Source organism: Takifugu flavidus, chromosome 19, assembly GCF_003711565.1.
Source record: "Takifugu flavidus isolate HTHZ2018 chromosome 19, ASM371156v2, whole genome shotgun sequence".
Lineage (NCBI taxonomy): Eukaryota > Metazoa > Chordata > Actinopteri > Tetraodontiformes > Tetraodontidae > Takifugu > Takifugu flavidus.
The window spans coordinates 5,213,353-5,237,383 of record NC_079538.1 but is presented as its reverse complement, the minus strand read 5'-3'; the positions used below and the strand labels follow the sequence as shown (position 1 = coordinate 5,237,383).

Sequence of the window (24,031 nt, the reverse complement as noted above, 5' to 3'; positions counted from 1 at the left end):
AAACTGGGAGTTCCTTTTAATATTAACCGTTTATTTTAGATACGGTGCTATTTATAGCGTCCAGAGACAATTTTCCACGGGACATTAGAACAGTTTCTGCGCTGGTCGCGCTGAATGTGGACGAACCCATCCCCAGTACGGGGGTGTTTAAACCTAGACAACAACTAAATGCAAAGAACTGCTATGTTTACCAAAAGCCCGATTTTCGCAGATAAACACGTCTCTGGTAGTTTTCAAGCTCATAAAACATATGCGCTTTTCTCCGAAGTGTGTGCAATCCTTCTTTAAAAATAATTCACCCCTCGTTTCTAACTTGGACCGGTCGATTGAAAACCGAGCTCTGTGCCACATCTTCCACTATGATAAAGCCGCTGCTCCTGGACCAGAAGGTAGCCGCGCATAAATGACACCAGTAGCTTAAACTAACGACCTTTCAGCCATTTAACACAACTTCTTTACCCTTTTCCAAAGTCTCCGACCAGGAGCCAGCGCTCATTAATGCCCATTAAACATTCTCTCGTTTTCATCTAACATTAAATGTGTTAGGTTGGGGGAAGTGGGGTTTTTGGCTTTCGTTCGTAACGAAAAAGTAACAGAAGACTTTTAAACCGGAAGACCCCGGCTTCCAGCGAAAGAAAAGAAAAGGTACGATTTTTCAGCATTACGCATTAAAATGTTACACGTATGGTCTGAGCAGCTGTATTTGTGCCGCCTGTTGCGGGCTGCTGTGTCAGTTTTCCAGAGGCTGAGCTGCCTGTTCCTGTACCAGGGGGACTACACCCAGACTGGCATTGAACGCCTCACACGCCCCTGATGATCTGCGTCTCCAAATGTTCCCATTTTGGGGGATTTTAGTCGCTTTTGATGACTGATTGTGAACCCAAGGGAGGAAGTCAGCACCAAGGGAAGCTAGCAATAAGTGGATCCCATAAAGTGAATTCCCCCAAAGTTAAAATTGAGGATTTCTTCACTTCCACCTGAGGTGATTGTGTAAACCAAATAGTGATTAGGTGCTTCATTGGCTCGTTCTTGGTGCTGATCATCTGATTCTGGTCCAGATTTGAACCCAGATCCAACTCCAGCATGGTCTTAGGTTTCTTTTCACTGTGGTTCTGCTGTTATAACCCCCCAGAAACACATCGACTAATTCAAATAATGTGCTGAGCTTTTCCTCCATTTGAAAGCATTTTTTTGTCTGAATATTTTGTGTTTGCAACCAAACTGTCAATGTCATTATCCCGCCTTTGTGACCTTTTGCCATCAAAACAGATGAGGCTGGAATCTAAATGTGCTTTAGAGACGGATGTCACAACAAAAATGACCAATTCCAAAGAATAATTCAATAAATCTCCTGTAGGTCTTGATATCTCCTGCTCTGCCCAGCTTGATAGTTACGCTGCCTCGCTCCCATAAACTTCAGCACCAACACCCTGTTGCCTTGACTACTGGTGTGTCATGGGACTTCAGTCTGAACCACCCTGCGATATTTTCTGACACTAGTTCCGAAAAAAAGCTATGTTGAGGAACAACTGGAGTTCTCATTTATCGTCTCTCTTCCTCCATCCCACCTGAACCAGCCCACGTCACCGGTGTTTCACCAGTCGTGTGGTATTGCGTAACAGTGTTTATAACTGCGCATTGTTGATAGAAAATATGTGATTCAACCACAGTAATGATATTTTCCTCTAGTTGGGGATTAAATGTCCACTATTCTATTCCTATGGGAGATAAAAATGGCTTGGATGCTATCCAGCACCTTTGCCTCATTTATGATATGATGATCTATTCTTAGCATCAGCCTTCCCTCCCTCCTGCTACCGTCAGCAGCCGTCTCCCCGACCTCATGAGAGGAAAAGTGAACATTTCCATCGTGACCTACAGGGTTTACGACAAGAGGAAGGTCTTACTGTACAGTTTGATGCAGCCAAATGAGAAATTTCGCTTTCACTTTCGGGCATTTTTTATTGCCATATGGCGAATCTGGCTGTGCCCGCTTGCCTTTCTGAGAGGTTCATCTGTAGACTGTATTTAGTGGGATTTAAAACACAGAAAACCTCGTACTGTCATGTTGTCCAGGTTCAAACCAGGATTTCCTCAGAGTGGGAGCAGAAATGAAATTTCTTCAGGCGTTGTTCAATGCAACAATATGCTATTTTAAAAAATGGCTCAACATTTTTCACACCCCATTTTTCTCTCATAAAAGTACAAGAAGTTCTCTCATTATCTGTGGTCCAACTCTGTCAGGGGCCTAATAAGCCCCATCAGCTGTGTGAGGCTTCGTGGATGCGTTATTTTATAAGCACGGCCTTCATCCCTCCATCTCTGAGCATCTCATTTGGTCCCCAAGCAGTAATGAGCATCTGGGGAAGTGAACAAAGGCTTTCTTTCTTGTGATAAACTATTACCCAGGAAATGAGGTGGACCTAGACACACAGCGGTGAAGCCGGCCTGGTCAGAGGTTTACAGGTTCCCCTGTGAGTCTGGATGTGTGTGTGTGTGGTGTGTGTGGTGTGTCAGGGGTCGTAACAGAGCCTGTGTGAAGCAGTCCCATTAGGAAAAGTGGAGTGTATAGAACCGTGTGGTTGGAGGGGGGATGGGGACAAGAAGCCATGCTGTTGCTGTCTAGTCCAAGGGAAGAAAACACTGTTTTTTCCCTGCTGATCACCTGTATGCCATTTAATTTAACCTCGGCCTTGTCCGGCCTGGAATCCTCTGGGTGTCCTGCTGCTCCGAGCGTGTGAGGAAATAAACACGCCCATACGTCTGCGCCAGCTCGGCCGGCCCGCTGCCCTCTCCTGGAAAAGTCTATGTGACCCTCAGCTCAGGGGGTGGCGTCACTTCCTCATTCTGTTCAACGTGAGAGCGGAAGGTCTGGCCTTCATAAAGAACCTGAAGGTTTGGAACCTTCCCAGCCAAACGTCCCACTTTCCTCAAAGCTCCCGATCGTCTCTGGGATGTGACAGCATGGAGCTGCTGTAGAGCTCTCCACGGAGACAAGAACCCCCATAAGTAAAAAAAATCCTGTTGTCGTGGAATATCGGAGCGTTTGAGTAGCTCTTTCTTCTTCAGACGTGCAGTTTTGAAAATGCCAGAATACTTTCTCGTAAATGTGAAAGTCATTTGTGACTCTGAAATGTCACCTTTTTCCTTTGCTGATGTCTGACGCGAGTGATGAGAAGCTCCCCCACTCTGGCTGTTGAACAATGTCGTCGTGGCTGAACAGCCGATTTCGCCGTGTGCATACAGCAAAACTGTGGCGCTGTGATGGTGTTACTGGCGTCCCTGACAGATTTTCCATGAGTGGAATCCTTACAGGCATTGCAGCCATGTGGCCAGAAGAGCAATGAGAAACCACCAGCTCTCATTTTTCTTACAGGGATCGCTGGAATAATACACGCCTGCCTCAGATATTCATTATAGAGGTGATTTGCTGGAGCGGGGGTGTTATTCACCGGGCCCATTATGTTATTCAATCGCAGGTATTAGCAGAGAGGTTTAAATTATCTATTTTTCTGACTCCGGCGTACAATTTCCCTTCTTTCTCTCTTCCTTCCCCCACAGGTTTGCCTGTCTCAGCCCCCCTCCTACACATGCACGCACACATATGTTATAAAAGAGTCCTTTTTGAGTTCTTGTTATGAGGGCCGTATTATTTTTGTTCACTTCCACACCCATGGTGGTCACTGCTTTATGAGAGGGGAGAAAGACTATTTATGTCCCTGTGCTTTTATTGTGTGTGTGCACAGTGCCCTAACCCTAACCAAGAACCCTGCTTACTTTATTACCAAGACACCCCCGTTACAGAAACAAACACACCAACAATTCTGTCTTCAAAACTCCTGAGTTTGTGTGTCCCATGTGTGTGTGTGTGTGTGTAAGGTCCTTATCCTTGTGGCCACGGGGAGGATTTCCGACATGTCTTACGTAAATAATGAATGAGATGAGGTTATTAATGAGGGTTGTGGATTTCCTGCAGGATCAGAGGGAGATTTGCCAAGGAAAATAAAAGCTGAAGGAGAAGGAAGGAACGCAGGAGAAACTGAGCCCTCCCAGTGACGGCAGTGCCATGGGGAAACAGAACAGCAAGCTGCGGCCCGAGGTCCTGAACGACCTGAGGGAGAACACCGAGTTCACCGACCACGAGCTGCAGGAATGGTACCGCGGCTTCCTCAAGGACTGTCCCACCGGCCACCTGACCGTGGACGAGTTCAAGAAGATCTACGCCAACTTCTTCCCTTACGGAGACGCCTCTAAGTTCGCCGAGCACGTCTTCCGCACGTTTGACACCAACGGGGACGCCACCATCGACTTCAGGGAGTTCATCATCGCCCTGAGCGTGACGTCCCGAGGCGGGCTGGAGCAGAAGCTGCGCTGGGCGTTCAGCATGTACGACCTGGACGGAAACGGCTACATCAGCCGGGCAGAGATGCTGGAGATCGTTCAGGTGAGGACACCTGCTGGATCAAGCTAAAACCAAGAAAAAGGGAGGTGTTTCTCGTTTTACAGAATTTAATAAAACTGTCCCTGCAAAATTAATTTTGAGAAAATCAAAGGAGAAATGAGAAACGTGGATTTAGGCTGGAATTTGGACATTTTCTGCTCACATCATGGAGACAGGATGACCTTTCCTTGTTTTCTTATCACTGTGGCTTTATTGACTCTTCCACTGTAGCTCTGAGCCGCCTGCTGGGATATATCAATATTAGTTCGGCCTGTGGTGGCTGTGGGCACGAATGAATGCAAAAAAAAAGAGATTTTGGTTGCATTTGTTACTGCAGAAAACTAAAAAAAAAGGCAAAATTATTGTCCATTTATGGGAGATACAAATAAGAGAACACTGAGCCTCACAAACACAAAGAAAGAAAATATTGTGTAAAGAAAATATTGGTTTTTGCTGCATTTTCTAGGCAATTTACAAGATGGTGTCATCAGTGATGAAGATGCCTGAGGATGAATCGACCCCAGAGAAACGGACAGACAAGATCTTTAGACAGATGGACACCGACAATGATGGTAAGACTCTGCTTTACATAAAACAAAGACTGTGGATTTACAGAAGCTGATGAGGTACATTTTACAAATACAATCATTTGTGCAGTTTAATTGTGAGCAGAAGCCCATCTCATCTTCTTTGCTGCTTTATTCCTTTCGGGGTCTTGGGGGGAGGGAAGCTGTAAATTAAAAAATAAATGATGTGGAATAGCAGAACCATGAGTCACGGCATCGTTAACAACCCGCTGAGCAACCTCAGCACAAGAAGATTGACATTTAGCATGAATAGGGGATGTTGCATCCATGTCATATGCACTTCAACATGCACTAGTCGCTCCTCGACCCTTTGTCACATCTCCATGAGACATTTAGAGCCGTTCATGTTAAAGCCAGATTGAACAGTGGGGTCCGCTGATCTTCAGCTCCAGCTGCACTTGTAAATCCAAGACAAGTCAGTTAACTCCCCTTTCGAACGCACTGCGGAACATTCCTGCTATTTTAAAAGGGAGACTTTACATTTGCTTTTTTATTATTCCCCATCTGTGAAATTAATTCCAATAGAATTCATAAGTAGCGCGCCAGCACCCCCTATTGGTGAAAATATGCGTAGCCTATTTCTGATCTAATAAAGCCTTTAAAGATGGTGCGCGTGTGCGTGTGCGTGTGTGCATGTGCGTGTGTGTGTGTGGGTGGGTGGGGGGGTGGGGTTAATAAAAGCCTTTTATTTTTGAAGGGTAGAGGACCAGCAGGAGCTTTTGTGTACATGTAGGTGGGTGGTTGCGGCATGAGCCACCCTCACCTGAGTTGAGCGACAGCTGCCGATTCTATTTTTGGCCTCTTCTTCACAGGTAGGTTGTCTTTGGAGGAGTTCATTAAAGGTGCCAAGAGCGACCCCTCCATTGTCAGGCTGCTGCAGTCGGATCAGGGGGGCTCTCGGCAGCTGTGAGGACGGGGACACGCGCCATCTCAGACACATCATCGTTCCAGGCTTACACTGTTGAGCTGATCAGCACCTCGCCTCCAGCAGACAGTCGTTTAATTCAACACTCGGTGTCTAAGTGTTTACATGAATGGATATTTCTTTTATGGGCGTGGCTCCGCCTCCGTGGACTCAGACGTGCTTAGCTGCAGTATCCTGCATCCATGTTTCCCTGCACTGTTAACCTCGTTCTTTGCCTGCCCAGTGCCATATCATATCAACAATTACTGGATCTTGACTCCCACGTTACAACACTTCAGATCACGTTTGCGTTTCAGGATAGTTGTACTCACCCGCGGTATTGCATGACATCTTTTCAGATATTGTGAGTATTTCATGCAAAATGGAGACTGTGGTTGTGTTTATTTTTTATTTTTGTAACGAAAAAATGTACTTTGTTTTCACAGAACTGAAATAAAGTCGTGTAAGAAAAAATTTTAAAATCCACATAATCCGTCCCGACAGTATCCCCTTGATCTGGGACGCAAACCCGCCAAATTTCACACGTCCACATTTGAAAAGGAGGGAAAATGAGGCTCAGACACTGAAGCGCTGTTTTGACAAGTCCACGTCTCAGAAATAGGTGCTTGGAGGTGGCAGCAGAGGAGGGAGAAGGACGTCAGAAGAAGAAAAAAAGACATTCTGAAGATCCTTGCTCCTCCTCACAGCTGGCAGAGGCCATATAAATATGCAACTTGGAATATTCAGCAGGTGTGTTTAACTCCGGGGACATGACGCACAAACAGCCTTAATGTCCCCAGGTGACTGAAAGAGATGATGGGACAGGCAGCAGCAGCTGTCCCACCTGTGTCTTTTCTGGAGTATTTCAGCCTGGCCTCCCATTCGTCCACAGGAGAGGGGAAGCGGGTCCGACTCAGACCAGATCCAAACAGGACTGTCTGGAAAAGATCTTTCCCAGGCCGGGCTCACAACTCATCTTTGTCAAAGTCTTCGTCCATGTCCACGTCGCTGAGGTCGTACTCCTCCTCCTCGGGGAGCTGCGGATGGAGATTAGCGTTAGCAGATATCATACACAGCATATTTAATATGAATATTTGAACAGGTGTCTGCCCATCCCTGAAGGTAAAGCTCTCGACTCACCTGTCCGTCTTTGCCGTCCCAGGCGTCAACGCTCTGAATATTGGGCATGGCCCCCCCTCCAAAGGTAGCAGTGGAGCCTCTGCCCACTGAAAGCTCCCTAGAGAAAAACATTACGGAGCTTTATCGTTCTTACTTTACATTCCGATATTGTGAGATAGTCGAAGCGCGTTTTACCTGAGGAAGTCGTGAATGCCCGTCTCGCTGAAGGAGCCCCTGAGTAAAGCGTACTTCATCTTGCGGGTGTTGATGGCTGCCATGGCGGGGTAGCCGAACCCACCGATGCCCAAAGAGGCCTCCAGCTCCAGCTGAGCACCGGCTTCTGCCCACAGCCAGCTGACGGAGGGAATGGAGACGTTACAGCTGCCGTCTATAAAAAGCATCTGAAGACTAAACCCTGGCCACTCATCCTCACCCCCACATCTTCTTCTTGTACTTGTCAGCCATCTTCATCATCACTTCCAGGTATCCGTTTCGACCCGTGGCACCTGTAAGAGGAAAGCTATTTCAGCAGCTTGTCGGCTAATTTACAAATGTGTAGCTGGGGTGGGGGCCTTGCAGGTCTCACCTGTGTCCAGGATGTGTGGCAGGACAGCGATGACACAGAGCTGACTGTCCTCACAGGTCTTCTTCACCACGTCTTCATTCAGGATCTGACACAAACATTTAGGTGTAAATCACACCCCGTCGGCCGTGCACGGGAGCAGAGAAGCACACTGACCTCCAGCAGCTCGGGGGCAGGGGCGTTGTCAGAGAACAGATCCAGAGCCCGTTCGATGATGTCAGCGCGGGTGCGGCCTCCTTGGTAGTCTTCAGGCTCCTCCCCTTTACGGAAGATCTTGATGGTGGGGAACCCTCGGATCTACGCGCAGAACACACAACAGCAAATTTGGATTATCTAAGCTATCAAGTCAAATATTCCCATTTCCATAAAACTAACGGCCTAATCTAACCTGAAATGGTGTTTAATCAGCTTCTTATTTTACTCACCCCGTAGCGGCTGGACACAACCTGATGAACGGTAGCGTCCACAGCTCCGAGGCGAACTTTGCCCTTGGTCTGCTCCTTGACAGCTGTGGCAGCAGCTGTCCACTCAGGCTCCAGGCTGTTGACAGATGGCAAAGTTTGCTGGAAATGTCTCAGAACGCGAGTTCAAGATGTGGCTACATAATGTGAGAAGCCAATTTGGATCCATGCTCTCAAGGACGCCACTGACTTTTTGCAGTGTCCACACCAGGGGGCGAAGAACTCCACCATCCACACCTCGCCACTCTCCAGCACCATCTGGTCGAAGTTGTCGTCGGTCAGTTCAACCACATCCTTCTTGCTGCCGCCACTGCCGCTCTGCTGCTGCGGGGAGAGCGAACGTTACTCCAACACTTTCATTTGTTTAACCTCAGATATCATTTAAAACAAAGGCGCACTTGTTTGTAGCCTGAGCCGCTGGAGCCTCCACTCAGCCTCTCCTTCACCAGACTACGCAGAGCACTCAGAGCTCCGTCCACGATGGCCTGGCTGCTGCGCCCACCTGTAGCATTATTATTATTATTAATTGTGCCAATAATGAGGTGAACAGGTGCCTTTTGTCTGGTTTTTAGCCGTACCTTGGTATTCCTCTGGCTTGTTCTTATTGGCTCCAAAGATCTTAATGGTGGGGAATCCTCTGACGCCATACTGACCACCCAGTGACTTGTGCTGGTCTGCATCCACAGCACCGACCTTGACGATTCCCTGAAGGTGTTAAGAGACCAGATGAAGGTGCAATCTTGAAATTAATGAAATAACTGAAATAATCACCCAACAAATATAGACAACCTCCCCCCGTTTTATTTACAGTTTTTCCATTATGCAAACAAGAGATTGGAAATACTGTTGAAACATCACGTGTCAAAGTTCGAGAAGCGGTGTAGGCATCATGTTTACCTTGAGGGCTGTTGCTGCCTTCTTCCAGTCTGGAACCAGGTTCCGACAGTGGCCACACCTGTACCAATAAACCATAGAGGACACATCAGAACATCTGACTCCAACCAGCAGCTACAGCCAGAATGAATTCAGTTTTATGGAACATCGAAGGTGCACAACTTCCGGTATCCACTCGGCACTGTTACCCTCGGAAAACTTTCACACATTTATGCACAGACTTCACAGTCAGAGTGTCAAGTAACAAGTTCTCCATCACCGAGCCGATGGCTGTAATGTAAAGGAGAGACTTACCAGGGCGCGTAAAACTCCACCAGCCACAGAGCGTCACTCTGGATCACCTCCTTGTTGAAGTTGGAGGGGGTCAGCTCGACGACATCGTCGTCGGGTGAGTAAAAAGCCCGGACAGACAGGAGCAAGGAGCATCCCAACACTCCTGCAGGAAACAAAAGACTCGTTCAAAACACCGACTACGAATGGAGGAGGACGACACAAGCAAAGAAACGGCAACGATGCGTTTGTGTGCAAGTAACAAGTGAAAGTAGAGTTTAATTCATTGACTTTCACTGACGATAGCGCAGGCCGGGCGCTGCTATGCGCACCCTAACTAGCTCCATAGGCTAACCGCGGAAACAAAGGGGCGCCCAGACACGCACCGCAACGACAAACAGACTTTGGCGGCGCGGTGGGACGTGTTCCCGGGAGTCACTCACCGAGTAGAAGCGGTCTCATGGTTGCAGCTGCTCTCCGCTCGTCTCCCTGTTAGCGACACACAGGCTCGGCCGCCGCTGCGTCACCCACAAAAGTAGATGGAGAAGTCTCACCGTGGCCCGCGCTGATTGGTCGGCTGCTGGCCGAGCGGCGTCTCGGCCAATCAGCGTGCGCCGTGTAGCGTCCAGGAGCGGCGCGTGAATTGCGGGGAGGGCGGGAGTTCCGGGGAGCGGAGGGGCAGCAAAATAAACTTTAAAGTCTGACCCGCTCCAATAAGTCTAAAACACGTCTTATAATGGCGATAAAGTGCTTAAACCGACTCACGCACGTGATTTCTAAACCCTTTGGCAATTACTGTGGTGTCTTTATTGTAAAAGCAAAGACATCGTCAAATAGTTCAGAAATTGATTAGTGTATAAATACACGCAATAATGTTAAAAGTAGACACCCCAAAGAATGAGGTAGATCGGAGATTATCAGTAGCAGGAATAATTTCATAAATAGGAAGATTTGAGTGGTCAAACTGCAAATAAACTGTGCGTCTCATATCAGCAAATAGGACGGTTACAGTCCAGTCAAAATGATTTATTTACTGTACGATGCAGCTGTGAAGTAAACGATGTGCCGTCATTTAATGTAATGTATTTTCACTCAAACCTCCTTAAAAATGTGAAATAAAAAAATCACGTGAACTCTAAATTTTGTACTGAGTCTGACTCCTGTTGCTTTTGCAGCAGTCCCGATTCAATAATTCATCCGCGACACTGCAGGGGGAAAAAATGCCAGAAAGAAAATGCAAATTTTAGGATCTCAGTGGGATCGCGTGCATTCTAACCTATTGCCAGTAGAGGGAGACAAACACCGAGAAAAGCGCTGTTTAGAGTTTGATCTAATGCGTTTGGTCAGAGAGCTTCTGCACAACTGTATAGCGGCAATGATACAAATAAATATAAAGAACTAGCAAATAGAGTAGATAAATGAATAAATGAATAAATATCCCCCACGCACTAAGCTAAGAGACACCGAGAACACGTCCAGATTCACAGCTTGACGTTTCTATTTTATTCATAACTCTTCCAATCGAGTTTGGCTTAATTGGCGGTAATCGAAAAAAATGGATGCTGAGTCCATTTGAAAGAGTTTATTTTCTAGAAATCCAACAATAAGAATTAGTGACATGTAAGTAAACGCCGCTGATAAAGACGCCGCTAGAGCCAGTGGAGTGGATTCCTGCTTCTGAATTCATCGCACGCCGCTGAGACATACGAGCTGCTGCGCCTGGCTGCACTGCGCTGCGTCAAACTGCCGCACACAGGGCGGAAAAACGGTTTTTCCAGCCAAAATAAAAGCATATTAAACTCTCGACTATACTTTAACTTTATTTTCCACGAGTCTTTCCCATTCTTTGCTATGAATGGTCATGTTCTCTAGCATAATGTCTAAACTCACAGACCGTTTTATCCATTTATAATGTATGTATGGGGCACCAGTGATGAAAAGAGGGTCGCCAAAGTCATAGTTTTAGATGGAAGGACGAAGGTGGCTCAGTGGATGCCCGCATTAATCTCTATTGATTTTCATCCACCATGGTGAGCGCGCACAGGCTCTCGGAATGCGTTCACCGGAAATTCCCCCATGTGGTTATGGATGGCTTGACATTACGCGCACTCCAATGCCAAGTTTCTCAGAACGCACAGGCGCACGGGTGTTCATCGCCAAACACGGTGGGTTTAAACGGAGAAGACTCGCCTCTACTCAAGTGATCTTCTGTTGCAGAGCCATACAAACACAGGATTAGGAATCTGGAGCGGTTTTACGCACAGCGCCGAGACTTTCGAGTTTTATTCTTATTACTATTATAAATCACCACTTGTGCGGAAAATCCCGATCAGTTGGACTGTCACTAAATTGTCTTCACCATAATGTGGGGGGTCCAGAGGACACGGTACTGCAACGGCTCGGAAGCCAGCGAAGAGGCAGAGATAACTGTCAACATCGGCGGGGTGAAACAGGTGTTATATGGGGACGTGTTGACTCGCTACCCGGACACCCGACTGGCAGAACTGGTGGACTGTTCACTCAAGACTTCCGAGGACATCTACGCTTTGTGTGATGACTACGACCCCGAAACCGGGGAGTTTTATTTTGACAGAGACCCCGATGCGTTCAAATGCATAATGGAGCTGTATTATTACGGAGAAGTCCACATGAAAAGAGGCATCTGCCCCATTTGTTTCATGAAGGAGATGGACTTCTGGAAAATCGGGCCCGACTTCCTCGACGAATGCTGTAAAGGCCACTTGCAGGAGGTGCAGGATGAACTTGCGGAGATCGCGGAGAAAGTGAGGACTATCTTGGTGGACCGAGAGGGGGATCCGTCCGCGGGAGGCTGGCAGCGCTTTCAGATGTGCGTCTGGAGGCTGATGGAAAAACCGGAGTCCTCTCTCCCCGCGCACGTAATCGCTATAGTTTCCTTCATCTTTATCCTCGTCTCCTCTGTGGTGATGTGCGTCGGAACCATCCCCGACCTGCAGGTGGAGGACTCAGAGGGTAACCTATCGGAGCACCCGACTCTGGAGGTGATAGAGACAGTGTGCATCGGCTGGTTCACTATCGAGTACATCCTGCGGCTCATCTCTTGTCCAAATAAAGTTAAATTCGTCCTGGCTTTCATGAACATCGTCGATTTTATGGCCATCATGCCATTCTACGTGGTTCTGATCTTGACCTCCTTCGGCGCAGGGGTGATGGAGCTGGCCAACGTGCAACAAGCGGTGCAGGCGTTACGCATAATGCGCATTGCGCGCATTTTCAAGCTGGCGCGACATTCCTCTGGACTCCAGACTCTGACTTCTGCCCTGAAGAGCAGCTTCAAGGAGCTCGGGCTGCTCCTCATGTACATGGGCGTGGGGGTCTTCCTCTTCTCCGCACTGGGCTACACCATGGAACAAAACCATCCGGACACTCTGTTCACGAGCATCCCGCAGTCGTTTTGGTGGGCCGTGATAACCATGACCACGGTGGGATATGGAGACGTCTACCCGAAGACCACTTTAGGTCGATGTAACGCCGCTATCAGCTTTCTGTGCGGGGTGATCGCCATAGCGCTGCCCATACACCCCATCATCAACAATTTTGTCCTTTTCTACAACAAGCAACAGGTGCTGGAGACCGCGGCGAGGCATGAGATTGAGCTGATGGCGCTGCGCTCCGAAGATAGCGGCCGGGAGGCATCGCCCGGCGCCCATAAACACGTCTGTGGCGCGGGGGTCTGGGACAGCGACACATATATCCCCTTACTGAAAGCCCCCAGGGGAGGGGCAGGCATCCAGACCCCCAGCACGGACGCAAGCTTTGAGAGCACAGTGGAGGCCACCGAATATTTCATCTCATGAACACTGAACACCGAATGAAACTCAAGCCCATCGATTCAGCGACTCGGACGCGTTTGTAAATAAGAGCATAGCAGGACATCACAGATCGAGGCACCAGGAGATCCTACAAATGGGACGTATGCCAGAACTATTGACTCACGAGCGGTTCCTTTGCGCAGTAACTCCCTGCGGACCGAGGGGTTCAGCAGGACCCCCCCTTCCCCATTTAGTCTCCTTATATAACACCATCCCCAGTCAGCACACTCCTGCTCACTGGAGCACATCCCTCTACTCACCGAGGGGCTTTCTTTAGTACTTTGTTATTAACAAATATGAGTAAAACCTGTACCTTAGATCCCAGACTGAGGAAAGATGATGGCAATGTTTTTGCTGTGGTGACATACTGTATCTGTGTTAATGCATAAGATAGAAAATCCCCAGGCGCCAGTTCAAAGGACGGACTGGGATCAGATCTGTAACAGACACCAGAACTCCAAAGGCTCAGTTGGCTGCAGGACATGTTCCTGTTTAAATTCTGCAGCAGCCGTCACCCCTCAGATCTCCACCCTGAAACTTCAGCACCGCGCTCACAGGAAGGAGCAACAGAGGCAGCAGAACCAGGATTTGAGCCGCTTCAACTCCCATTTTCAGTGTGTTTTCAGATAAAGGTTAGTTCATGTGTAAAACAAATGAGTAGAATGTCAAGAAAATACCAATAAAAATGGCCATAAAACAGCAGGTTTATGTATGATTAAGTGCTTTTGAGGCTTGTGGGTATGAATATAAATGCAAGTGTGATTGACATGAACCTCAACAGGTCTTTGCACAGCAGGAGAGATCATTAAAATCTAAAAAAAAAAACCCAAGCTGAGCGTGGATGTGTCGGCTGAACCTGTCACATACTGATCATGAATGTGTGCTTCTCTTCTGAAGTTTTCTGTAACCCAGAGCTTGAACACTCCCCCCCCCCCCCCCCCCTTCCTTTCCCGAGCCCACAAAAAGCCCAGAATGTTGCGCACACAAAGACGAGTCCACAAAATATGTACATAAAGAACGCCGGCGGTGGTGAAAATGGTGCAGCGTTGGGAAGATGGAAGTGCTGCGTTGGCCCTGGGGGCTCAACAGCTGAATAAAAATGAATCTCTTTCCTCTCGTTGACGAAGCTGCATAATAACAAGTGAATCCCAGCTCCCAAAAGTCGCACATTCATCCATTTTTGAAAGAAATCCCCTATAACTGATTTATCATTACGGCTCACCTTATTATTCAAACGACTCCTCAGCTTGATCATTTGGGCAATTAGCTTTGTATCTTGGAGTTATTTCACTGTTTTCTCGACGGCTTTATCGACATCTCAGCACGTTAGTTATGGTTGAACTGGCTTAGCTGCATCATTAGCAGCTACTTTAAGGCTCTCAAAAGAGGCTACAAGCATGAAATAATAATGAAAAAGATGTGAATTTTTGGTTCAAAGCACAGAGGACCTGTTGGAGCAAGGAACAGCTGGTTTATTTGACTTGTTTCTCTCTCTATTTTCTTTTCTGAGCGTTTGCATTAATCGGCGGAGAGCAGGCGCGAGCCCGTTTGATCCGAGCACGGATCCAGCTCAGCTCACTGGTTTTTCACCTCAGCTCCAGAAGTTATGCGGCCCAGAGCCAAAAGGCAACGAAGGAGGTCCGGCAGGACTCTGTGCGCCCTCCGCCCACACGCCTCGCCTGTCTCTGCAGGCCAGCGGTAGATGGGCACATGGCCTGTGTGCACGCTAACAAGCGTGCATTGTGTGGAGACACAATGACCCCGCAAACACACGTGCATGCAGATTTAGAAACCCTGCCATGTGCAGGAGCACCTCCCTTCCGCTCCGCCACCCACCATCAAGTGCACAGAAATAATTGCACCAACACAAACAGGCGCTCCTTCGGCCGTGCACGTGTCTTCCCCTCTGCTGGATGGTTTACACCTACACGCAGGTCACCAGCAGCAGCGTGGGAGTGAGATGGGAGGCTTTCCTCACCCTTTCCTCACGATTACACTCATTATCCCTTCACCGCTGCCGGGGGCATTTTAAGCTGGAGTCCATTGTTGCATCTTCAGACGCTGCGGAAAAACACCGCGCGTGCACGCGGGGAAGTCAGGCAAACGCGGGGGAACGGGGGAGCAGGCCGCGCCCCGCTGGGTTCACGGTCGCTTCATCGAAACAGGCGAAGCGAGTTCAACGCTGGCGTCAGCCATCATCAAGGCAGCTCCCCACCCCTGACCTTTACAGCCTGGACCTCCTCAGTTTCAGACCAAACCCTGGAGATCGCCTGTGCACCAATGAACCCGGGAGCGGTCGTTGGACACTCACCGGGACGTGGTGGCGGTGATTCTGTAGGCAGGGTGACGCTGAAACACATCAGGGACGAAACCACTTGGAATTCCACGACAAAAGCGGGAGAAGCTCAGCCTCTAACGGGACCTTTAATAGATTTATAGTCTGCAGATGGTCCGGTGTGATCATTTGAATAAGAATGTTCCGGGCATGGTGTTATGTCTCACTACCGGAGGGGGGTAATCTCGGAAATGTCACATCTGGAAGGCGAGGAGCAAACTTTACTGCGCTGATTATGTCTTTTATTCCCTAGGGAGCGGCGGGGACACGGCATCCTGAAGCAGAGACCCCCGCACGGCTGCACACTAATAATTACACACATTAAATACTGTATGACCTTCTGCAAAATAGCAGAGGATGACGCAGGCAACCAATCTCCCAAACTGCGCTCATATCTTTTGCCCCTCGAGCCCATTACGTCTCCCACTTCCTTTGTCTCGCGCAACGTCCTGAAAATAATCGTTTCCTGCAGGCTTCTGGGAACATGGACGACAGCACACTTCATTGTACACAGGTGTGCCGTTCCTGAGCCGCACCGCAACTCCCCACGTGGAACCGAGGTGTTAAAGGTGGGAGCCTGAACGAAAACATTGACGCCACTGAGCCGCTTCCTTGAGTCATCAGAGGGAGCATCAGCGGAGAACTGAGTAATGGTTCCGGCTCGGTGCGATTCCTTCAGGGTGAGTAGGTGGATTATCAGTGGTTTATTACCTTTCACCTGCTCCCGATCATGAAGACTGATGCTGGAAAGACTTTGTGCAAAGCAAAGCTGCATTTGATTCTGTTCCCAGAAACAGTCTCCATCTGAGGGAACTGGAGACTCTGAGATCTGGATCTCCCAGTCGCAGCCTCGGTTTTTATCGGAGGAGTGTTTTACGGCGCCTTTCATGGCGACGACAGATACAAATAAAGCCCCGGTGAGTCTCTGCGCTGGTCCGATAAGTCCGACTGGTATCTGCTGCTCTGACTGTGGCCTTCTCCTAGCTGTCAGATTTAATGAATCTGATACAGAGAATCTGTTCCTGAGCAGATCCAATGTCCTTTATTTCATTATTGCTTCAGTCAGTCGCTGTTTCAGAAGAGTTGCTTAGATTAGCTTGTGCATTTATTGAATGCTAAGTTATTTTAACACTGTCTGAACAACCGAAATGATAAAAACTCCCAAAACAAATGTGTTAAGCTCACATAACATATATAACTTATTTATTCTGTCTTCTGTCAGGAATTCAAGCAGTGAGGGATTAGTCTATTCTGATATACAGCCTAACCCAAAGCGTCTCCTCTATAGTGGAATAATCAAAACTCTGAGTGTGTTTATTGTGGATGCTTCAGCATCACAGCGATGATGATTAGAGCGGTCGCAGCTTCTTGGCTGCCCACAGCCTTGCTGACTGTTCCCACAGGACCGACCGGACCTTTTATTTCACCCTCCAATCTTCGGAAAAATCCCCATGACGGTTCGAGCCAGATTGGAAATATGAGTGTGAATAATATGAATCCAAGGCAATGTGCGTTTGCCTCCACATGTTTACTCACCAGAATATAAAACCGAATCGGTTCTTTAAATTCAAACATTTGTCAGTGAGGGAGCGCCCCAGACACGACTCGCTCAGCAGATATGAATATGTAAATCACAAGCCGGCGTCCTGGTGGATTTCTTCGTGTTGCTGCTCGCTAATGTGTTGCTTTGTTTGAGCTGCACCACGGTGCCCACTGACAGCCTCACGGTTCAGACTCAAAGCTTTTCTGAAGCAGTTTTCTCCCCGACATGAATCCATCCGTCCCTCTGCAAGTGAATTTACTTCGAAAGTTATAAACAGCAACACATAAAAGGGCAAAAACCGGATCTCCTGCGTACCGCTGCGCACATAATAAAGAGCTACACCACCGTGTCTGTTTAATATTCTCCTCCTCTCAAGACGCTCTGTTCCTTTTTGGTCTCTATTTTAAAAATATCTCAAAAAGGACACGTTCCACCGGATGAGCCATTTTCTTGTGGCCCCGTGTCACTACCTCTGATAAATGTGTGGACATCTAATTAAAGAAATTGCCCTTGAGAGGCCCTGACCCCAATGATAGATCGGACCTTTCTTCTTCGTCTTCTTCCATGAATTGGATCTCATTGTGGACCACTTCTTTGATTACAGTGCAGGACTGCAGATCATAAAGTCATTATTTAGTGAGGATACAAGCAGCCACGCTTGACATTTACAGTGTCTGAGGCAGATCTAATCAAGCGCGCATCATCGACTGGTGTCGACTGGTGACAGCTGGGCATTATTCTCATGGCTCTTCTGCCTTCGGCTGAAGTGACGTTTCGTTCAGACGCATGATAAATGGAACATCTCCGGCCAAAAGATTTATTTCTTTAAGCTCACTTTTAGGTCAAGAGCATGGCAAAAGGAATGGAACGGCTGTGGACGTTTACGTAAGAATGGACGTTTCTGAAAAATGATAAGCTACTCTAAGACATCGCTAGCCTTTAGAAGCTGTAGAAGAACTACTCCTTTAAAGGAAATACTAAATAATGTGCTTAAATAGGTCAAATGTAGTCAACTTAGCCGTTAAAAAAATAAAATAAAAATAGGCTTCTGAACTTCTGTTCGAGTTCTCTGAGGGTGTTGGCGAGCATATGTTTGAACGTCAGAAATAGCCAGGCTAGCCATTTCTCCCTCACTTGTGTTTAAGTTGGGCTAATTAGCCGCTGGCACATCTCCATAATTAATGCAGGGGGATTACTGAATAATTGATTATGGAAACAGGGATCTTTGCTGGAGCTCGTCAAACCATTGACTCGGCACATTAGCAGAAATCACAAACAGTTGGCTGGACCCCGCTCGCTCGCCACTGACCTTGACCTTGAGGGGTAACTATAAACACGCTGCTGCATACTGCATACCCCCCCCACCCCCCAGCAACAGGTGAGCGCTGCCCGGCCAGAATATAACCCACATCCCCTCAGTGTGAAAAGATGAACACAGAACAAATGTGGCACATCAAACTGTGTCCTTGTCTAATCCTTCTCAGGTGGCTACACACCCTCAGCCCTTTGGGTCCCGGCGTGGATCTCTGTGGGTGAGTATGGAGGGATGGCGGGTCGCAGGAAACGGTGGCGATGGATGCGAGAGAAGGATGTTTCTGCTCGCCGCCGCGGCCCCCGCTGCACTGCTGCAGTGGAATATTTACATAGTAATTAAAGAGAGTGGATGTGAGGATGTCAGATGTGAGTCGGAGGATGAGGAGTGCAAAATTCTGCGGTCAGAGTGATGTCAGGATTAGAGCGGGGGTGGGCAGATGAAAAGAGGGTCGTCTCCTCCATTGACACGGGGATCGTTTCTTCATCTGACGCTACGAACACGTGTCATCCCAGTTTGTTCCTGGTTTAAAGTCGCTGATGTGCTTGTGTGTGAAGAGGTTTTGCTTTTTTAATCATCCTGATATGTGGACACATCGACTCAAGCTCAGGTCACAAGTAGAAAGATCTTGTCCTCCTCTCCTGTCAGTGTCTGTACAGCAAATCCAGTCAAAGTTTTGGGATGTATTCCCATTACTGGGGCTGTCAAAGCTGACATCTTCCCCCAGAATTAATCAAATGGCATAAAATATTTCACCTCTGGTGCAGGATTCATTCCCTGTTTTACACACCCTGCAGATCCTCATTTAAACACCGTTTCACACAGTTATAATGGGTATTATTGTGCTTAATATGACTCCCATGAGAGCCCTGATTAAACATCTGAATGGTTGGACAGGCTAACTATTCAGGTTTCACTTAACTAATCTGCTGGCGTGGTCGATGTTTACCGCTGATGCATTTTTCATTTGCTCTGCTGAGGCTCGGGTGGACGTGACATATCTGCTGCTGGTGGCTCCTCCATTAACACCTCCGCTCCCGCACTTAAACAGCTTTGATTTGTAGCAAGACGCTAAACACAGAGCCCCGTGGGGGAAAACCTAGAAAGGGGAGTTCAGTCCTTATTCAGATTTACGCTGTCAAGAAGCAGGATGATTCATGAGAGGGGCCTTTGCACCAGTTGGGCTGATAAAACAAACGCGATGATGACAGATGATGCTAATGTTAATGTGTGAGACTGCGCCGCTTTGAGCAAATAAAAGTGAAATGAATTAAACTACACATTGCATGAGGAGCATTGCATGCTGGTCTATATTGGAGGCGTACACAGCACACTGTCAGCCCATATACACAGCATGGAGGGGTTTGATAAAGGGTTCAGGGAGGAGCATCAAACTGGTGCAACGTGCTAGCATGGTAATTCAGACAGTCACAGCGCGGTTCTTCTCACCCACCTCGGGGGAACCTGTAATGAGCCGATAACAAGCAGATTCCTGCGCCAAGATGAGGTTCAAACACACGACAGAAGGATAGCGACCAGAGAGACGCCGCGGTTCAAGAGCAAAGGTGAGCCGCCGCTGTAGGTCAGGCCGTAATGAGAGCACATCTCGTTAAACGGGAAATTTCTGAACTGTGCACCAGGTTTAACTGCACCAACGCGATTCACTGGCTACAGAAAGAGATTAATGGCCCCTTTTCCACCAGCAATTACAGGAATTTTTGTAAAAGTAATCCTCAAGAAAGCAATCCTCACCATTAGTGCTCAAATTAGGCAAGATACCATTATAACAATCAGAATCCTCAGGATCTAGAACAATGCTCATCAGCTACAGCAGCCACAGCTTCCTTCTGTGTGAATCTGGTTTCATTAATGCCGCAGCGAGCCGGAAGCCGCCCTTCCTCCGAGCCCATCGGAGACCGAGTAGCCTCATCCTCATTCATCAACGTCACTGTTAAAGCTGAGAAATGTCAGACTGTCGGCAGGATTTAGAAAGAACAGGTAAATGTCAAGTGAAGACGAGGGCGCCTTTAAACAGGCGTTGGTCGAGGAGGGAGAACGACCCCACCGACCTTGAACATCACACAGACGCCTCAGGTAGAAGCTAAACAGGAGCCCAAACCACAGAAGTTCTCCGTCTCATCTTGGGAACATTTGCGACCAAGGTTTCATTTCCATAAGTAACAACCTGGAGAGGAGGCCATGTTTTATATTTTATTAGAGCAATAACTTAGATTTGAAGAGCACTCAGCATAATCAGGGCTTGTGTGTTTGCGTTGTTTTTACTGTGGAACAGAATGAGAGAGAGCTGAGAGGAAGGGGGAAAGAGACGAGGTCATTTCTCACTTCTCAGCTGTTTCGCTGCCCACACACACACTCCCACGTGCTCGACACCATTAAAACAATAAAGATGCTGCCGGAACAATGCTGCAATCTGGGGGAGCAAACGAGCGATGAAGGACTGGCTGCAAGAATGAGGAGACAGGAGGCAGAATGTGGGAATGCAGCTCCGAATGAGCTTTTCTTTTACATTCACTTTAGCATCTAGCGCCCCCCAGAGGGCTGGAGAATATCCAAAAACAGAGAGATGAGAAACAGAAAGAGGAAACCTTTAGGGATTGTTATTATTTGTGCCCTTTAATACAGTTAAATGTTTGCAGTTCATTTGTGTTTTTTTTTATTTTTTAAAAGCTCAGCAGCTGCCCATCAGGGCTGAAGTCCCAGCTCACTGCGGGTTAACAAAACCACTTGTCGATGTCTGAGAGCTTCAGGGCCTGCACACATCACCTCCTCTCTGAACAAAACATTTTGTGGATGGACAGTGAGCCATCGCCACAAATACTCCATCTTCTCATCACAAATCCAAGGGTTTCCCGACAGGATCACCCGAAAAGAGGCATTTCTGTCCAGGAACCCCGGAGGCAAATGCTGCAGCCTGTTCTGATTGAGCAGCAGAAGATCCAGACGCAGGAGACCCCCGAGGAGGTCTGCCGGCAGCTCCTGCAACCGATTCTCCTGTAAAAAGAGCTGCGATAAATTCAGGTTGCTGGTGAAGATGGAAGATTCCAGGAAACTCAGTCTGTTTCCGGCCAGATTCAGCGTCTTCAGGTGGCGAAGGCTCCGAAAGGCGTCACGATGGAGTTCTTGCAAACGGTTGTCGCTCAAGTCTAAATTCTCCAGGAGGGGAAGCTTGTGACAGAGAGCAGCGGGTAAATCTGTCAAACGGTTCCCAGACAAATCCAGCCAGGTCAGGCTGCTGTTGTCAGCGAACCAGTCGGGGTCCACTTCTACGATCTGATTGTTCTTCAGGACCAGACTGTGCAGTGAGGCGTGCTTGAAGACATCCGCAGGGAGGAGAACCAGCTGGTTCCCTGTCAGATCCAATCCATTCAAGCCAGGGACACCTTTCATCAGATCTGGAGGGACTTGTGCCAGCTTGTTGTGATACAGCTGCAGGCTGCGCAGACGTGGCGTGGCGTTCAGGTGGCTGGCTGTGACGCTGCTGATGTTGGTGGATCGGATAGAGAGCCGAGTGGTGTTGGAGGGGAAACCGCAGGGAGGGAAACGTGTGAGGGAGCTCCCGCTGCACTCCACCTCTGCACTCGAAGACCCAAAAGAACAGGTGCACAGATCCGGACAGGGGCAGGCGCCGCTTTCCTGACAGCGGCATTTAGCCAGCACGCCAAAAATCAGGACGAGCCAGAAGTTCATCTTCAGGACGCTGCACAGATACGAAAAATGTACCACAGGATGTAAAATATAAAGCATATCGCCACTCCTACCTGTGAGAAGGACCATCTGTGGGATTATGGACTTGGTTAAATATAAATTTGAGCATATTTGTTCCCAGAAATGAGTCAGCACGACATGTTGCAACAAAACAAACAAATCGGCGGATCATCTGCCGAGCGCTTACGTGTTCTGGACTTTGGGTCTAAAGCAACAGACGTCAGCGCAGATCAATTGTCCCTTCTTTCTCTGTCTATTCACGTGGAAACTCTACACATATGAATTTTACAAGGTTTTAACAAGTTTTGGAGAAGTGAGAGTCTAATAAGAATGTTCTTCCTGAATCTGATTAGCAAAACTTCAAATCTAGGGAATTAACACATTAAGTGTGTCTGAAGATAGACTAATCAGTGATCATGGGTTGTGTGAAAGGGTCTTTAAAGTGCTACAATAACCCAAAGGACTCTTGCATGTATTTTCTTGCTACATCCAATGTAAAAACCACAAGATTGTTGATTTTTCGGACAGTTTTATTTGAAGCCGAGCTCGCTTACACACAGAAACACAACATTTCTTGGGGATATCACTGAATCAGACACCGACCAGTACACGGATGAACAATTTAAGACTGGTCTAGTTCGCTCTCTGCCAGGGACACGATTGAGCGGCCAGCCAGAGACGGTGGCCTGGCACAGGTGATGGTGCCTGGCAGGAAGAGCTTGTTCTTGTTCTTCTGAATCCACCTCCAAAGGTATTTCATCTGGCCATCACACAACCAGGGGTTGCCAGTCAGGTCCAGCCCTTCGTCGTCCAGAGAGGTTAAAGGGTCCAACAGTCCAGTAGGGATGTGTCTCAGCTGGTTGTCATCTAGACTCAGGACTCTAACCTGAGTGAGGCCCTGGAAAAGGTTTTGGGGCAGTTTGCTGAGCTTGTTTCGTGACAGGAAGAGATAGAGGACTTTAGATGTGCTTTGGAATGTTGCGGCATCCAGACTGGCCAGTTTGTTATCTTGCAGGTTTAGCCTCTCGAGTTTGGAGAGCGGGCTGAACACGTTTGATGGGATCCTGTCCACCCGATTGTTGGAAATGTCCAGGTTTTCCAGGTGGGACAGCTTCTGAAGAAGCGAGGCCGGGATCCTGGTCAAGAGGTTCCCAGACAAATCCAGCCACGTGAGGTTGCTATTGTGAGGAAACCACTTGGCATCTACTTTTTCAAGCCGGTTAGCCTTCAGCACCAAACTGGAGAGAGGCGCGTGGCTGAAGACATCCTCGGGCAGCTCAGACAGTTTGTTTTCCGTGAAGTCCAAAGTGTGGAGTTGAGGAACGCCTCTGAGGAGGTGCGAGGAAAGCCTCCTCAGGTGATTGTTGTACAGGTGGAGCTCACGCAGCTGGGGTGTGGCACTCAGATCATCCTCGGTGATGGAGCTGATGTTTGTGTACTGGATGGTCACCATCGTGGTGTTTTTCTGGAGACTGCCAGAGGGGTACTCCGTCAGGGCGACCTCATTACAGACGACTTCAGCTCTTCTCGAGTAGCATTTGCACAGCGGCGGACAGGACGGAGAGCCTCGGCAGACGCATGTGAAGCAGAGGAAAGCCAGCGTGTACCAGGACTTCATCGCTACGGCACAAGAGGAGAGTACAGATTAAAGAAACAGCAGAAGCTTAAATATCTCTGACCCTTGTCATTTCCAGTTCCCGCCTGATCTGGATTCCAGTAATACAACTTACTGTGTTATTTTTTCAGTGTCGTCAGACCACTCCGGCACAAGTTTTCCAGCTCATTTGAGGGGAGATGGATGTCCCCTCCTCTAATCAATACTCAGTGGGTAAACAAGGACCGTCGCAGTCATTCGTCAGGCAGAGCCGCACGCAATGTACTTTAGCCTGCATGGAAAGTACAAGACCTGCAAGTTTTATCTCACTTATTGAACAAGTTCCGGTAAAAATGATCGCGTGGTTGTAATAAATAGTGTGAGCATCCCAACAAGGTAAACATGGACAGT

General features: G+C 48.1%; 5 protein-coding genes across 7 annotated transcripts; 2 read left to right on the top strand and 3 right to left on the bottom strand.

Moving 5' to 3' along the window:
* The first annotated feature begins 347 nt into the window (after nt 1-347).
* On the top strand, nt 348-6,322 carry hpcal1 (hippocalcin-like 1). 2 transcript variants are annotated; one of them, XM_057016917.1, is made up of 5 exons: nt 348-645; nt 735-982; nt 3,977-4,444; nt 4,908-5,013; nt 5,841-6,322. In XM_057016917.1, exons 3-5 carry the CDS (start codon nt 4,067-4,069, stop codon nt 5,936-5,938), a joined length of 582 nt encoding a protein of 193 aa, XP_056872897.1. In that variant the 5' UTR covers nt 348-645; nt 735-982; nt 3,977-4,066; the 3' UTR covers nt 5,939-6,322. The 2 variants fall into 2 exon arrangements, with proteins under 2 accessions (XP_056872897.1, XP_056872895.1); XM_057016915.1 differs by lacking the exon at nt 735-982 and having other exon boundaries at nt 349-645.
* Nucleotides 6,323-6,327: 5 nt separating this feature from the next.
* pdia6 (protein disulfide isomerase family A, member 6) lies at nt 6,328-9,860 on the bottom strand. Of its 2 annotated transcripts, none has more exons than XM_057016913.1 (13): nt 9,703-9,860; nt 9,284-9,425; nt 8,993-9,050; nt 8,674-8,800; nt 8,494-8,597; nt 8,286-8,419; nt 8,060-8,174; nt 7,791-7,931; nt 7,638-7,722; nt 7,485-7,557; nt 7,247-7,405; nt 7,073-7,169; nt 6,328-6,969 (listed from the first exon to the last, which is right to left on the bottom strand). In XM_057016913.1, the coding sequence occupies exons 1-13, from the start codon at nt 9,719-9,721 to the stop codon at nt 6,898-6,900; spliced, it is 1,326 nt and encodes a 441-aa protein (XP_056872893.1). In that variant the 5' UTR covers nt 9,722-9,860; the 3' UTR covers nt 6,328-6,897. The 2 variants fall into 2 exon arrangements, with proteins under 2 accessions (XP_056872893.1, XP_056872894.1); XM_057016914.1 differs by having other exon boundaries at nt 8,286-8,416.
* A 1,236-nt stretch (nt 9,861-11,096) lies between these two features.
* Nucleotides 11,097-13,812, top strand: LOC130516107 (potassium voltage-gated channel subfamily F member 1-like). Its single transcript, XM_057016912.1, has one exon. The coding sequence runs from the start codon at nt 11,623-11,625 to the stop codon at nt 13,093-13,095; it is 1,473 nt and encodes a 490-aa protein (XP_056872892.1). The 5' UTR covers nt 11,097-11,622; the 3' UTR covers nt 13,096-13,812.
* Nucleotides 13,813-20,497: 6,685 nt separating this feature from the next.
* On the bottom strand, nt 20,498-22,195 carry LOC130515845 (leucine-rich alpha-2-glycoprotein-like). Its single transcript, XM_057016382.1, has 2 exons — nt 22,080-22,195; nt 20,498-22,018 (listed from the first exon to the last, which is right to left on the bottom strand). The coding sequence occupies exons 1-2, from the start codon at nt 22,133-22,135 to the stop codon at nt 21,004-21,006; spliced, it is 1,071 nt and encodes a 356-aa protein (XP_056872362.1). The 5' UTR covers nt 22,136-22,195; the 3' UTR covers nt 20,498-21,003.
* A 340-nt stretch (nt 22,196-22,535) lies between these two features.
* On the bottom strand, nt 22,536-23,981 carry LOC130515846 (phospholipase A2 inhibitor beta-like). The gene is made up of 2 exons (XM_057016383.1): nt 23,757-23,981; nt 22,536-23,646 (listed from the first exon to the last, which is right to left on the bottom strand). Exon 2 carries the CDS (start codon nt 23,642-23,644, stop codon nt 22,649-22,651), a length of 996 nt encoding a protein of 331 aa, XP_056872363.1. The 5' UTR covers nt 23,645-23,646; nt 23,757-23,981; the 3' UTR covers nt 22,536-22,648.
* Nucleotides 23,982-24,031: the final 50 nt, after the last annotated feature.